The sequence below is a fragment of the Physella acuta genome, unplaced genomic scaffold (genome assembly GCF_028476545.2).
Source record: "Physella acuta isolate Inbredline_101_S28 unplaced genomic scaffold, ASM2847654v3 ptg001697l, whole genome shotgun sequence".
NCBI lineage: Eukaryota > Metazoa > Mollusca > Gastropoda > Physidae > Physella > Physella acuta.
In genome coordinates this window covers 181,179-195,653 of record NW_026733210.1, presented here as the reverse complement: position 1 = coordinate 195,653, position 14,475 = coordinate 181,179, and the positions used below count along the sequence as shown (strand labels likewise).

At 34.1% G+C, this 14,475-nt stretch overlaps 1 protein-coding gene across 1 annotated transcript; it reads right to left on the bottom strand.

Annotated features, from left to right (window-relative positions):
• Positions 1 to 1,561: 1,561 nt before the first annotated feature.
• On the bottom strand, positions 1,562 to 14,151 carry LOC131929943 (uncharacterized). Its single transcript, XM_059286329.1, has 11 exons — positions 13,976 to 14,151; positions 11,902 to 12,012; positions 10,652 to 10,832; positions 7,937 to 8,036; positions 7,252 to 7,302; positions 7,050 to 7,125; positions 6,034 to 6,137; positions 5,006 to 5,143; positions 4,681 to 4,776; positions 2,666 to 2,738; positions 1,562 to 1,652 (listed from the first exon to the last, which is right to left on the bottom strand). The coding sequence occupies exons 1-11, from the start codon at positions 14,149 to 14,151 to the stop codon at positions 1,562 to 1,564; spliced, it is 1,197 nt and encodes a 398-aa protein (XP_059142312.1).
• Between the last annotated feature and the right edge of the window lie 324 nt (positions 14,152 to 14,475).

The following is a 14,475-nucleotide window of genomic DNA, read 5'->3' as shown; positions in this document are numbered from 1 at the left end:
GCGCAATTTCCTTATGTTATCTAAAAATAGCTCTGTCGTAGCGTAAATCAAGAGCAGGGTTAGTAAAACCATTGGTTAGTTATTAAAACGTTTTTTATTAAAAATAAATTTCAGTATTTTACATGTTTTATTTACAATAGAGTTACATGACTAAAAACCATTGCGCGCCTAGCTACTGAACGTGATGACGAAGCCATAGAACGTGATGGTGCAGCTATTGAACGTGATGACGCGTGTGGTGTGGTTGGAAAAAATGCCTACTAATTCGGTCCAAATTTTAATTAATTCAAAAAAATTTTTGTGACCGAACGAAAGGATATTTTTGAAAACTTTCTTCGACAATATTGTTCTAAATTATGGCAGGAATCGATTGGTACATGTTTCAAGTCGCTAAGTGGTCTGGTTGCCGAGATATGGGCAAAAAACTGCTTTTTTTCGAGGTTTTTTGGCTTTTCCGGGAAAACCATGAAAGAAACCCGGACTTTTTATAGCCTATGTTCATCCTCGTAACTTGCTTAACATAATTGCTTTTGGAACTAGTCATCGATATTGCTTCGTTGAGGAGGAGATACGACTTAAAGCTGCGGACACACATCCATCCATTCATTCATTCATTCATTCATACATCCAGAAATGACGGGTTAATAAACGCAATTCTCCAGAATGGAAATTGCGCTAAAAAATTATAACTAACAATTTTCTGCGTTTCCTTTCATAAATTAGAAAATATGTATTATTACTAACAATGTTTCTACTGTGGCTTTTATAAATAATAACAAAAGATTATGAGAACTAACAATGTTTTTACAGTGGCCTTTTTGAATTAGAAAATATAAATTATAACTTACAATGTTTATACTGTGGCCTTTATAAATTAGAAAATATAAATTATAACTATCAATGTTTCTACTGAGGCCTTTATAAATTAGATTATGAGAACTTACAATGTTTATACTGTAGCCTTTATCAATTAGAAAATATAAATTATAACTATCAATGTTTATACTGTGGCCTTTATAAATTAGATTATGAGAACTTACAATGTTTATACTGTAGCCTTTATCAATTAGAAAATATAAATTATAACTATCAATGTTTATACTGTGGCCTTTATAATTAGAACAAAAGATTATGAGAACTAACAATGTTTTTACAGTGGTCTTTATATATTAGAAAATGTAAATTATAACTATCAATATTTCTACAGTGGCCTTTATAAATTAGAAAATATAAATTATAACTAACAATGTTTCTACAGTGGCCTTTATAAATTAGAAAATATATATTATAACTAACAATGTTTCTACAGTGGCCTTTATAAATTAGAAAATATAAATTATAACTAACAATGTTTCTACAGTGGCCTTTATAAATTAGAAAATATAAGTTATAACTAACAATGTTTACATAGTGGCTTTTATAAATAAGAAAATATAAATTATAACTAACAATGTTTCTACAGCGGCCTTTATAAATTAAAACAAAGGATTATAACAACTAACAAAGATGTCATGTCTGCCTGTACATCGCACTTCAACACTTAAACTGTACAACACTAATCTTAGGCGAATGTAAACGCCGACGACCCTGAATGCGCCACGTAACTCCTATTGTCTTCCCCGTGTACAAATTTTTGTGAGGGCTCCCTCTGTCTGTGAAATAAAAATCAAAGAACATTTTGATTTTTTTACTTTCCGCAGAAACAGAAACATATGTTAAACAAGGTTCCAGAACTCATATCTCTGATAGCTATCTGGTGCGTAATCTAATTTTCCCTTTAGTGCCCTACACACATGGGTTAAATGAAGTAGAGTTCATCTGTTTCAATGTCTGGGAGATAGTGTGGTCAGTACTATGCTCAGCCGCCTAAGCTTCCCTAAAATGAGTCAGGTATCCATCAGAGCTGGTTGGAATTCCACATACAATAATAAGCTCTAAAAACCAAGCGGTCCCCATCAGTGGCGAGTTGTCCTATAATATAATGTCCCGTGTCTACGTTATAAGACAATTTAAATTTAAACTTTTTGTATTTTTTTTTCACAAAGAAATTGCAAAACTTTTACCATTTTTTGTAACACACGTGTTGGTGAGATTCTAATTTGCTTATTTTATATTAAACTCCAACTTTAGTATATTATGTTATATATTGTTGGGAAAATTTTTGAAAAACAAAAATTCTGCACCGATTAATAATATATTTTAAATTTAGAAATTATCACACGGTGTAAGGAACATATTGGTTTTTTAAAATAAACAATCATAAGTAATAATACTTGAATGATGCGCTAAACAGCTCTAAATAATGTTAAAAAAATGAAACTAACACTTAAAGGACAAAACAACGGCAAACCTTCTATCTAAATAATTGCATAAAGGTATGCAGCGACTCATTGCGGTAGAAAGCAAATCTGCTAACCAAGATGTCTCGAGTTCAAATATGGGTTCAAGTCAGTAGACTATCCCTGAGTCCACCCAGCTCTGATGTGTACCTAACTTACGTTAAGGAAAGTAAAGACGGTTTGGCATAATGCTGAGCATATTATCCCTTCATATTCCTAGGCTTATGAAACAGATGAACCCTACTTCATCTGCCCATTTTTTTGTGTTGGGTACGATTGGGAAACGATGATGACACGAGTTGTCCCCCTTCTGCTAATTTACTTACTGCCACCAGTATATTGAGCCGCCCACGATCGCAAATATCGTCAAAACACCCAAGGCAACCAGCCAGTATCGAGCTGGATTAGAAAGAAAAAGTGTAATTACACACAACATAAATATGGGCGTGTATTTTTTACTTTCTCGTATATACGAAGTATAGAGAAAGTATTGTAATCGTGCACAAAAAAAAATCGAGATGAAATTTCATATATAAGTATTTTATCAAAATCGTAGATCCGTATCAAGTTTTGAGCGATTTTTGATAACCGGAAGTAGTACTTTTTCTACTTTGAATTTTTAAAAAACCTATAACTTGAGTACTATTTCAGACAGATAAATGAAATTTCACATGTAAGTAAAAGATCTAATTCTCTACCTTCTGTCAAATTTTATTTGGCGTTCACTTGGTGTGCAATTCTTTTGTCTACGAGATTTTATTCTATTTTTAAATCTTTAAGTATTTAAAATTGATTAAAAATCATGTCTATAGTCCGAGTTCCCATCCCCTGTTATTTTATATATAAATATTCTAGAAAGTTTAGGGGAGATCACTCCCGGTTTATTTGTAGTACTTCGTGAACACATATGCATGCTGTAATAACGTTTGCGTATACGTCTAAATATATACGGTGGAGGACACACTATCTCAATGATAACTGATCTCAGATAAAATATCCTAGATAAAATATTTCACCGACAAATGATCTCAGGACAAAATATCTCAAGAACAAAATATTTAGGACAATGATATCGTGGGGGAAAAATCTCATACAAAATATATAACGACAAAATATTTTTAGTATTTTGGATGATTATAGTAGATTTGGACATTTTTTGTAAAATTTTCATGTGGTTTTTATTTACGTTTATTTACTTTTTTAACACATAGGCCCTAATACATGTAAGAAAAGTCTCATCGCATAGGTTTGTCACATTACATTCAACATTATAAAATTTCAAATACATTCGATAGACAGTGTAGGTGGGCTTGATGATTATGTGACAATCTTGTCACATTAGGTGCACGAAATTAGATCAAATGGGATATTGCTCATCTAATTAGTAGGCTATGTAAAAACATTATACGCAAAGTGGCGATATGCTTTGTTGGTGGAGGCAGGCCCTAGGGGAGAAGATATCCGCTTTCCGCAGACAAGGGGTCATCCATAAATGACGTCACACTCGTAGGGAGGATAGGGGGGGGGTCTGTAATTTTTTACGGTGTGTGATGAGGGGAGGGGGAGGGGTTCAGATGGTGCGACGTCACACTTTTGCATTATAAAAAAGCAATGTTAGAAAACGAATTTTAGACGTTGTTTCGCATTTTAGAAAACTGTTTTAATAAATTGTAATAGGAATTGATTAAAATACTCTATTTTGACAAAGTTCATACATGATTTTAGAAAAATATCGATGTTAAAAAAAATAATTCAACTGCAATTTTGAGAGGGGGAGGGGGGGTTGTAGGCTGAGGTGTAACGTGATTTTAAGGGAGGGGGGGCCTGGCTTTTTGTGACGACGTGTGACGGACTGGAGGGGGGAGGTACGAATCGTCCAAAAAAGCGTGACGTCATTTATGGATGACCCCCAATACAACCCTCAATTGTTGTATTTCGGTCACACCTTAGTGATCAGATGACAAATGTGTATGTAACTGATAATGGTCATAGCTGAGCCTAGTATTTCTTAGTGCTCATGCAAACAAAGCATTTGTTGTAGTGATTCTCCAGTGGTGGCCCCTCTCTTTCAAAATAAAAAGCTATTTATAAAATAAGTTAATTATTCTTTTAATGGGTTATTAAGCTTTATTATCTCTCTGTATCTCTCTCTCTCTGTATATATATATATATATATATATATATATATATATATATATATATATATATATATATATATATATATATATATATATATACATATATACACAAATATTATATTTGCAAAAATACAATACAATAAGCCTCTAGGATCAAATAAGTTCCATGTGTAGGCTACTTATACTGGAGTCCAACAACTTACGCGGACAAGTTCCTTCCACTGTTTCAGCACAATCTCCCCCACATTTTTCTTCACAACTTTCTTCGCAGTTTTCACCATACCAGCCAGAGTTACAGGCTGGGTTGTAAATAAAACAACTATAAAACTTGCATTAGAATAAAATTTTCAATGTAATGAGAGTTAGAATTTTTTTTTTAAATCATAAAGTGTGTAAACATTTTAAGATATAAGTCCACTAAAATGCATAAATGAATAAAATTTAATGTGAAGATAGCGTTACATTTTTTAACAAATCACTCTCCCCCAATAAATAACATTAAACTCGCAAAAGACACGGGGTACTCACGAATCAAACAAATCTCTTCCAGATCCTGATAACCTTTGACACACGTGCCATTGCACGTGCCGTTGAACTTGTTGCAGTCGGGGAAACAGTTGGCGCAAGACTTGGCGCATTCGAATCCAAATCTCAGTTTAGGGCATGCTGGGAATGTTAAAGTAAAATTTAGGGCACGCTGGGAATGTTAAAGTAAAATTAATGGTAGGCTAGGCATATTAAAAATAAAATTTAGTGCACGCTGGGAATGTTACAAAAAGTAAAATTTAGAACACGCTGGGAATGTTAAAGTAAAATTTTAGGGCACGCTGGGAATGTTACAAGAGTAAAATTTTAGGGCACGCTGAAATGTTACAAAAAGTAAAATCTGAAGAAACGCTACATCGAGGAGAAGATACATTTTTTACAATAAATGTTACTAAAATAAAGCGGGAGGGCTCAAATCAAAACTTTCACCTATTATCATTTTAAATAGTAACTTTGTGTAATACATCCTCAATCCAGCTGTAGATATGTTTTTATTACATTTTTATACGTAATTCAAGAATTATGCACATATGAACTTAAAACAATTTACGCATTGGTTTATCGGTCAATTAAACATTATAAAAGAATTAAATCTTATATAATAATATATTACATTGTGTCTACCGTATAAAACACTACCTAATTTATTGGGTTCATACGGAAATAAAGTATTGTGCCACATCCGGTTTCTGGAAATGGTTGAAAAATTGAAAGAAACCAGCGTAAGAGATGTAGTACGTAAATGTTAAACTACGTCCAATTAAATTAAAAGGTGCTCTATATTGGCTTTTACGAAACCAGAGTTAGATTATATTTCATTTTCGTTTTCCGAAAATCGCTAAAAAGTGGATAGAGTACTACACAATTAATTTGGTAACTAAATATGCTATGTAGACTATCTTAAGTACTTAAGTGTTCGTGCTTTCCGCAGACAGACATACGGGCAGGCAGACAGACGGACATAGAGACAGACAAGCAGGCAATTTTTAAAAAGCACCATATCGCCTTACTTGTGGGGCACCTCGTCTTGATCCAGCACTTTCCTTTACGGGGCTGCCTGTTAAAACCCGGGCAGTTCGCCCCAAAGTTGACCGGTCGGGGGTTGGTGCAACGTCTGGAGAGGATTCAATTTTTAAAAAAAATTAGCTTTCGTATAGTGCGGACGTATTGGACCTGTATTTTTTTTTTTCATCGCTTATAGTAGAGTGATCGCTTGCATTATTGTGATGTATAGCATTTATTTTCTACTTTTTAGTTCAATCAGAAAACGTGGGTTTTTTAAAACTTTTTTAATGATTATTATTTTAGAAATAATTTACTTATGTAAGGACAGCGGCTAAGAAACCAAAGTGAGCTTTGAACTTAGGTCATAGGTCAAGGCTTCGCTTGAAAATAAAGATGGCTGGTATGTCGGAAAAAACACTCGATTCTAGATTTAATATCTAGTCCTATATAACCGCAATAGATAATAGAGTTTGAATGCATTAATAGATTTAGGCTATAGCTTCAATGATATGATTGTTTTTATTTATCTTATTCAAGAATTTAAGCTATAAAAAATATACGTCATTTGTTACATCTGTGTTATGTCAATCGAAGAAAGCCGATACTAGATTACACAACAAAAATATACTTTTTACTGAACTATTTTAGCCCTTAAATATTTTATATTAATCTTTGTTTCTTAACATAGGAATCGGTTAAATTAGAATATAATTTATTCAAACGCAGCATTAGGAAGATGTTAAATTATAATATAATTTAATTAAAACAGAACATGGAATGAGAGAAATATCAAAATAAAATGCGAATGCTTTAAATTATTGCAATTTATTTTACATTTGATTTAATAATTTATATATTTGTTACTAATGGATCGCGCTAGAAAGAAAGCTTGTCGAAATTATTATGATTCTGATTCTGAATAAGTGAATCACCGGTATTGTTTTGAAAGTTTGTTTCCCAATGTAAAAAAATACAAATGGTATGCGCCAATTAAGGGGTCAAGCAAATCAAACGACCGTACCTGAAACGTTCTTCATCAGTTACAGAACAATTCTGGGTACAGCCCCAGGCACGCCATTCAGCCCATCCACCATTAACTGTTACGTGATATATATATATATATATATATATATATATATATATATATATATATATATATATATATATATATATATATATATATATATATATTTAAAGTCATGTTGTATTAGTACATAATCTACCTCTGTCAGGCTTTGCTAAATCCTCGTCAACAGCGCCATCATGGTCGTTATCTGTAAAAATAAAAATCTTTTTTAAAATTACAGCTTTGTTTTTCAGGAGTGGCATAATTTGAAATGCAATTTTTTTCCTTAGTAGAGACATACGTATAGAATTAATCCGTCTAACCTGAAAATGTATCTTACATAAGTGTATGGAATGGCGAAAACAACCTAAATATAAAAACAACAGCCCCACCTACCTCACAAATATAAAAAAAAAACGCCCCAGGTTGCTTACAAATGTAAACGACAGTGCAACCAACCTCACTTAATCTAAACAAGCCCACTTACCCCATCAAGATACACAAACACTCGCAATTATCAAATCAAGGCAAGACACGCCCACTCACACCATTAAGGTACAAGACACGCCCACTCACAACATCACGTACAAGACACGCCCACTCACACCTCCAAGGTACAAGACACGCCCACTCACACCATCAAGGTACAAGACACGCCCACTCACAACATCAAGTACAAGACACGCCACTCACACCATCAAGGTACAAGACACGCCCACTCACAACATCAAGTACAAGACACGCCCACTCACACCATTAAGGTAAAAGACACGCCCACTCACACCATCAAGGTACAAGACACGCCCACTTACAACATCAAGGTACAAGACACGCCCACTTACCGTACCCATCGTACAACTCCTCGTCAACACGACCATCGCAATCATTATCAATGAGGTCTCCCCGTGAACTAGATTTTTGCGTGTTTTCACAATTTTCAATCTATGTAAGTATTGTTGCAGTCTCGACATAAATATTATATGCCATGCATAAATTATATATATATATATATATACGAGAAAAATGGCCCGTTGAGGAAGGATACACCGGGCGCTAGGTTGATAGTGCTGTCTCTTTTCTCTAAACTAAAACCAACCCACCCCCCCCCCCACACACACCACCCCCCCACCCCCCACCCCACACCCACCCCACACACCAGCCCCCCCCCCCCCACCCCACCCACCGCCACCCACCCCCACCCCACCTCCACCCCCCAAAAAACATGTCTACCGTCCCATTCAACGAAATATAATTATATACTTTTTCCAGTGTCCGCCCCCTCCCCGAAAATTTTACCCCCGCCCCCGAAAATTTCAAGTACCCCCCACCGCTCTCCGGGGAGGAAAAAGTCTGAAAGAAACACTGGTGTCGCGCTTAGCCACTACGCGAAGAATTGCATTAAAGAAATTGCGAGAAAACCACTTTTTAGATTAGACACATTAATTAGGCGGTAATTTTATTATAGAGTATCGATGAGGAAACCACCGCCCCACCCACCCCCCCACTCACACCTCCCCCCCCCCCACTCCCCACCCCCCCCCTCCCCCACCCCCCCCCCCCCCCCCCACTCCCAAAAAAAAAACATGTCTACCGTCCCATTCAACGAAATATAATTATATACTTTTTCCAGTGTCCGCCCCCCCTCCCCGAAAATTCTAACCCCGCCCTCGAAAATTTCAATTACCCCCACCCCTCTCCGGGGAGGAAAAAGTCTGAAAGAAACACTGGTGTCGCGCTTAGCCACTACCCGAAGAATTGCATTAAAGAAATTGCGAGAAAACCACTTTTTAGATTAGACACATTAATTAGGCGGTAATTTTATTATAGAGTATCGATGAGGAAACCACCGCCCCACCCACCCCCCCACTCACACCTCCCCCCCCCCCCACTCCCCACCCCCCCCCCCCCCACCCCCCCCACCCCCACTCCCAAAAAAAAACATGTCTACCGTCCCATTCAACGAAATATAATTATATACTTTTTCCAGTGTCCGCCCCCCCTCCCCGAAAATTCTAACCCCGCCCTCGAAAATTTCAATTACCCCCACCCCTCTCCGGGGAGGAAAAAGTCTGAAAGAAACACTGGTGTCGCGCTTAGCCACTACCCGAAGAATTGCATTAAAGAAAACCACTTTTTAGATTAGACACATTAATTAGGCGGTAATTTTATTATAGAGTATCGATGAAGAAATTTCTTTTGAGTTGGGGAGGGGGGGGGGGGCTCAGACGTTCTTACGCGGGGGGTGGGGCTTCGCCCCTACCCGAAGAATTGTATGCAAGAAACTCTTCACGCAAACCATTAAGATTAGACAACATTTCCTTTTTATTCAATGTTAACGCGAAAATCAATGACGTCATATAACTGTGAGCACTCTCTGGGTTTGAGATTATTTTCTACTCTGTGCGCTAAATGTGTCGACGTCATACTTCGTTTTTCGAATTACTGTGCATGTTTTTATTTTCCTTGTGTTTTCTCTAGAGCGTTCTTGTCAGACAGATAGATAGATAGATAGATAGATAGATAGATAGATAGACAGACAGCGAAACTATTATATATATATATATATATATATATATATATATATATATATATATATATATATATATATATATATATATATATATAATATATATATATATATATATATATATATATATATATATATATATATATATATATATATATATATATATATATATATATATATATATATATATATATATATACAAACTTGTCAACATAGCTGAATTTTAGTAGATTACTAGACTACCCGTTATCTAGTTTGATAACTGTGGCTTTCGCGGAGGAGGGGGGTCATCCATAAATGACATCAAGTATGTCACTTATCATCACAAAATAACCAGGCCCCACTTTAAAAAAGACGTAAATTGATAAAAGAAATTAACATTTGACATGATGTATCTAGTACCCGTACCACCCGCATGGATGTCTATTACACTAACAACTTAGCTATCTAGACTCGTGACGTCACTGACATTTTTTGTGCTATATATAAACTTTATTTACGCGAATAGGCCCTAGATATAGAATCTTTCAAATTAAATTAACTTATATTAGACAATTTTATATCTTAACAAACAAAGATTTATATAAAATAATGAAGGTCTTTAATAGTTTAGTATAGAAACTCATTATTATTATCTAGATCTACTTAGAGTTATCTAGATTCTACGGCTAATTTGGTTAAGTCAAGATTTTGCCTTAACACTAGATTGAAGCCGCCATTATTGCTGTAAAGAGTAAATAAATCATGTGACGTCACTATTCACTATAAGTAAAGTTATTGTTCTAAACTTTTATAATTAATGTGGCTAATCTACCAATGAATAAATCAAAAAATTAATTAACGTCCTTAAAAAAAATTGTGATTAACTATCTAAAAACAAGAATTGTTCTCTACTTAATTACTATTTTAGAGCTCTACACAGATTCTCTCCTGTGACCAAACGGACAACCAAAAAAAAAAAAAAATTCAAACATGTAAATAAACTTGAGTGTTAGTAGCATATAGATAGAAGTCTGAAACTTTTCCTTACGTCATCGATTGGTGAAGACATGAATCCCCCGGGGTGCATGTAGCCATAGAACTGGTGGTAGCCGTACAGGTAGCAACCGAAGTAGAACATTCGGGTACCCTGGAGCACATGGGTCCCTGGCTTAGTTTTTATCGACCCAACCACCCACTCGTCCATGCCCATGACTGGTTTCCAGACAACGCTGCCAGTTTCAAATGAGGAAAGTTTGAATATTTTTTTATCTTAGCTAGCACTTCGGCAGGAAGTATTTTTAAAATAGAGTAGTGATAAATGCAACATTGGAGATGTAGGTTAATATTATGTATCAGTTAAGCCGTATTTAGTTTAATAAATAAATAAGTAAGAGACAGCTTGGGGTACCGGTGAAATGAGTGATATCTAGCGTGTGAGTCACGAGTTTAAAGGGGTAGGCTCCAGAAAAAAAGGGGAAAAAACTTCTTAAATAATAAACATTTTTTTAATTTATTTGTTGATATATAAGTTAAGGAACTTAGGGGGAATTATTTGCATGCGTTAGGGACTCTTCTGAAAATCTGGTTGCCGTGGCAACTGTGGCCATCTTAAAAAAAATTAACTTTTGTGGGGTTCTAAAATTTGATCAACTAACATATTTATCGGCCATAGAAACATCGATAGAGTCAGTTGGCTAGTTTATTTAAACAGAAAAACTGCTTGAAATAGTACGGTAAATAGATTTTTTATACAGGAAATTTTAATCAATTATTAAATTTAAAAATACAATTAAGCAACAGATTAAGTTAAATTTAATATCAGATAGGACTGTCATCGAGTCTTTAAACGCGAGCTGAGTTTTAGAGAAAGTGGTCCGTTAGAAGTGATTGAGATTACGATCATCAGTATCAAATGAAGACAAAAAGACAAAGGACGCAAGTATCAAATGAAGACAAAAAGACAAAGGACGCAAGTATCAAATGAAGACAAAAAGACAAAGGACGCAAGTATCAAATGAAGACAAAAAGACAAAGGACGCAAGTATCAAATGAAGACAAAAAGACAAAGGACGCAAGTATCAAATGAAGACAAAAAGACAAAGGACGCAAGTTAAATTAAAGCTTGTAACATCAAACTGTGTACATCCCTCTACGTGATTCGCAAACTCCCTTAAGTCGTTTGAAGACTAACCCCATAAAATATGTTAAAAGCCACTTATAATACTATTTCATCAGTAATGTAGTCAGGAAAGACACCATTTAGCAATATTGTTAAATACTATTTGACTTTAGTCTAACCTCTCATCGCTGGGAAATTTCTGATCGTCAAATTGAAGGATTTCCTTGTTGGGTTCCTCAATGACGATGGTCGCATAGTTCTCTGGTTTAACCTGTTTAGTATTGGGTGTGCTGCAATGACATGTATAGAGGCTTTATCAACACTCAACTGCTAAAAGTATAAAGCAAGTTGGCTAGATATTTTAATGTGTACTAATTAAAAGAAAACTGGTATTATACAGGGAATACAGTTTTAGGAAGAAAGGAGGTGAGACAACGAGAAATTTTAATTTTTAAAAATATATTATACATTAACACAAATGTGTATGATCTTTCAACAGAGACACATGCCTTTATTAAAGAAAGCAAATTCGTTTTGTTTTTAATTAAGGTTTTGAAGGTTTATTTTTCCACTAGTTTCATTTTGCAATTTTATAAATTTTCATTTAGTTGACGATGTTGACGATGTCTGTTTGTTTTCTTTCTGCTGTTGTGTGACAAATCTATTTACTAGATTTTTCGCAATTTTAATGCACCGGTTTCGTCCAAACTTTACATATATAATAGTCTTCAAAGAATTGAAAACAATTTCTACATTTTTTACTTAATGTGACATTAGATTATTTGTTAAAACTCTATGAAAATATCACTAAATTTAAGTATAAATTGTAAGAAAACAAGGTTAAAAACTTGTAAAATCTTTCTACAAATTGTCCATCGATGTGAATTTTTTTTCAAAGGTGAGTGACGTTAACAGCTAAGGGGCAGATAATTGTCTTCCTGAGATTCCTAGCTCCTGACCATATTTTAAAGCAAACATTTTTAGTCGTAGTTTAATCAGATTTACATGTAGGCCTATTGAAAATTAAAATACCTATTATTTGCTTTTTAAATAAAAACTTTGGTGGCTAAAATGTGTAAAAGATCTCAAGAGTGATAGTTAAATTTTGAGAGCATTTTTAATGACAAGCTTATTATGGCCATGATTTATATATTTTTAAATTAGTAATTCGTTCTCACTGAAGTTGACTAAAATATTTAGTCTAAAATAAAACAAGATCTTGCAATCACTAAAAGACAGTATTCTCAATTAGGCAAAATAAAAAAATAAAAATAAAAACGTTATTAAAAAAACGTTAAAAAAGCTGATCTTAGCAATCGCAGTTAATTAATTTAGTTTTTCTTTCCTTTTTTTGTTAAATTTAAAATTCATTTATTATCACCTTTTATGACTAATCTAATATTAAACTGGATTAAAATACAAATATTCTTGCATTGTCATCGGAGACGCGTTTATATATTAACAATTAGTAAGAAAGCGCGGGATTAGAATCGGATAAAAATTGAGTTACAGGAATTGCCATAAATCTACTAATAAATGGGTAGGCATTGTGAACAAAATAAAAGCGTATAAAAATATATAACACGCGGAGATAATTTTGAGAAATATCAAAGTATTTACCTAATTATGTGGATGTTATATAATAATGGAGAAACTAAGTGCGATTTAAAGAATAATTTAAAAAAAAAAGTAATATGCAGACATGTATTATAAAATAATGTCATAAAATAATGGAGATACTAAGTGCGATTTAAAGAATAATTAAACAGAAAGTAATATGCAGACGGTGACAGAACAAATGATCTCAGGACAAATGATCTCAGGACAAATGATCTCAAGGAAAAATGATCTCAGGACAAATGATCACAGGGCAAATGATCCCAAGGACAAATAATCTCACGGACAAAAGATACCAGGAGAAAATATTTCAGGACAAATGATACCATAGACAATTGATCTCAGACAAAATATCTCACACAAAATATCTCACAGCAAAATGTTAATAGTGTGTACAATGGTTTTAGTTTATTTGAACTTTTTAAAAATTGACTGTCAATATGGTTTTGTTTACATTTTTACGCATAATAATTGTGAATAAAATAAATTTGTTAAACTTATCAAAGCTTCAAAAGATTTATTAAACTTAATCTTTGTAATAGCTTTTGATTTGAAAATGTATAATTAAAACAAACTTACTTCTTTAGCCTGAAAGGTATAATATGCAGAAGTACATTATAAAAATAATGTACTTACCTGAAAATGTACATGTCATAAAACAATGCTGTGGGTATGGCTAAACACATTGCGGGGTCCCCGTGTTCACCCGGATTTTCGCCACCGTCGTCGCTGCAAGCGGAACGTTCAAAGAACATAACCTGCACTGGCTTGTCAGTCTCGATTTTCATGACTTTCCCGTACATGTTAACCATATCTTCACGAAACTATTTCAACGGCCATGCAACAAAAAAAAAAAAAAAAATACATACAGATTTTTTTAAAAAGTAAAAACATAAAGAGAGTAGAATGTTTAATTTCATTTTTAATGTAATCCTAAACATATAAGTTTTTGTCTCAGACCAAGAATAGCGGTCAGCCTGGTTTTTTTTTTTTTTTTGGATTTGCTTCCATAGCTTTTGTCAAACCAAGAACAAACTACAAGGCAGCAGTTGTTTGATCTTGGAGTAATCTCTTCTACAAGAGCTTTACCAACTCGACAACGCCGACCCCTATAATGAAGTTGATGTCTTCTTTTT

Coding starts and splice junctions, on each gene's coding strand:
- LOC131929943 (XM_059286329.1), bottom strand. CDS start 14,151: ATGGTTAACATGTACGGGAAAGTCATGAAAATCGAGACTGACAAGCCA. Junction 10,833..11,901: donor AAATTTCCCAGCGATGAGAG/GTTAGACTAAAG, acceptor TGAAACTGGCAG/CGTTGTCTGGAAACCAGTCA. Junction 4,777..5,005: donor GGAAGAGATTTGTTTGATTC/GTGAGTACCCCG, acceptor TTTACAACCCAG/CCTGTAACTCTGGCTGGTAT.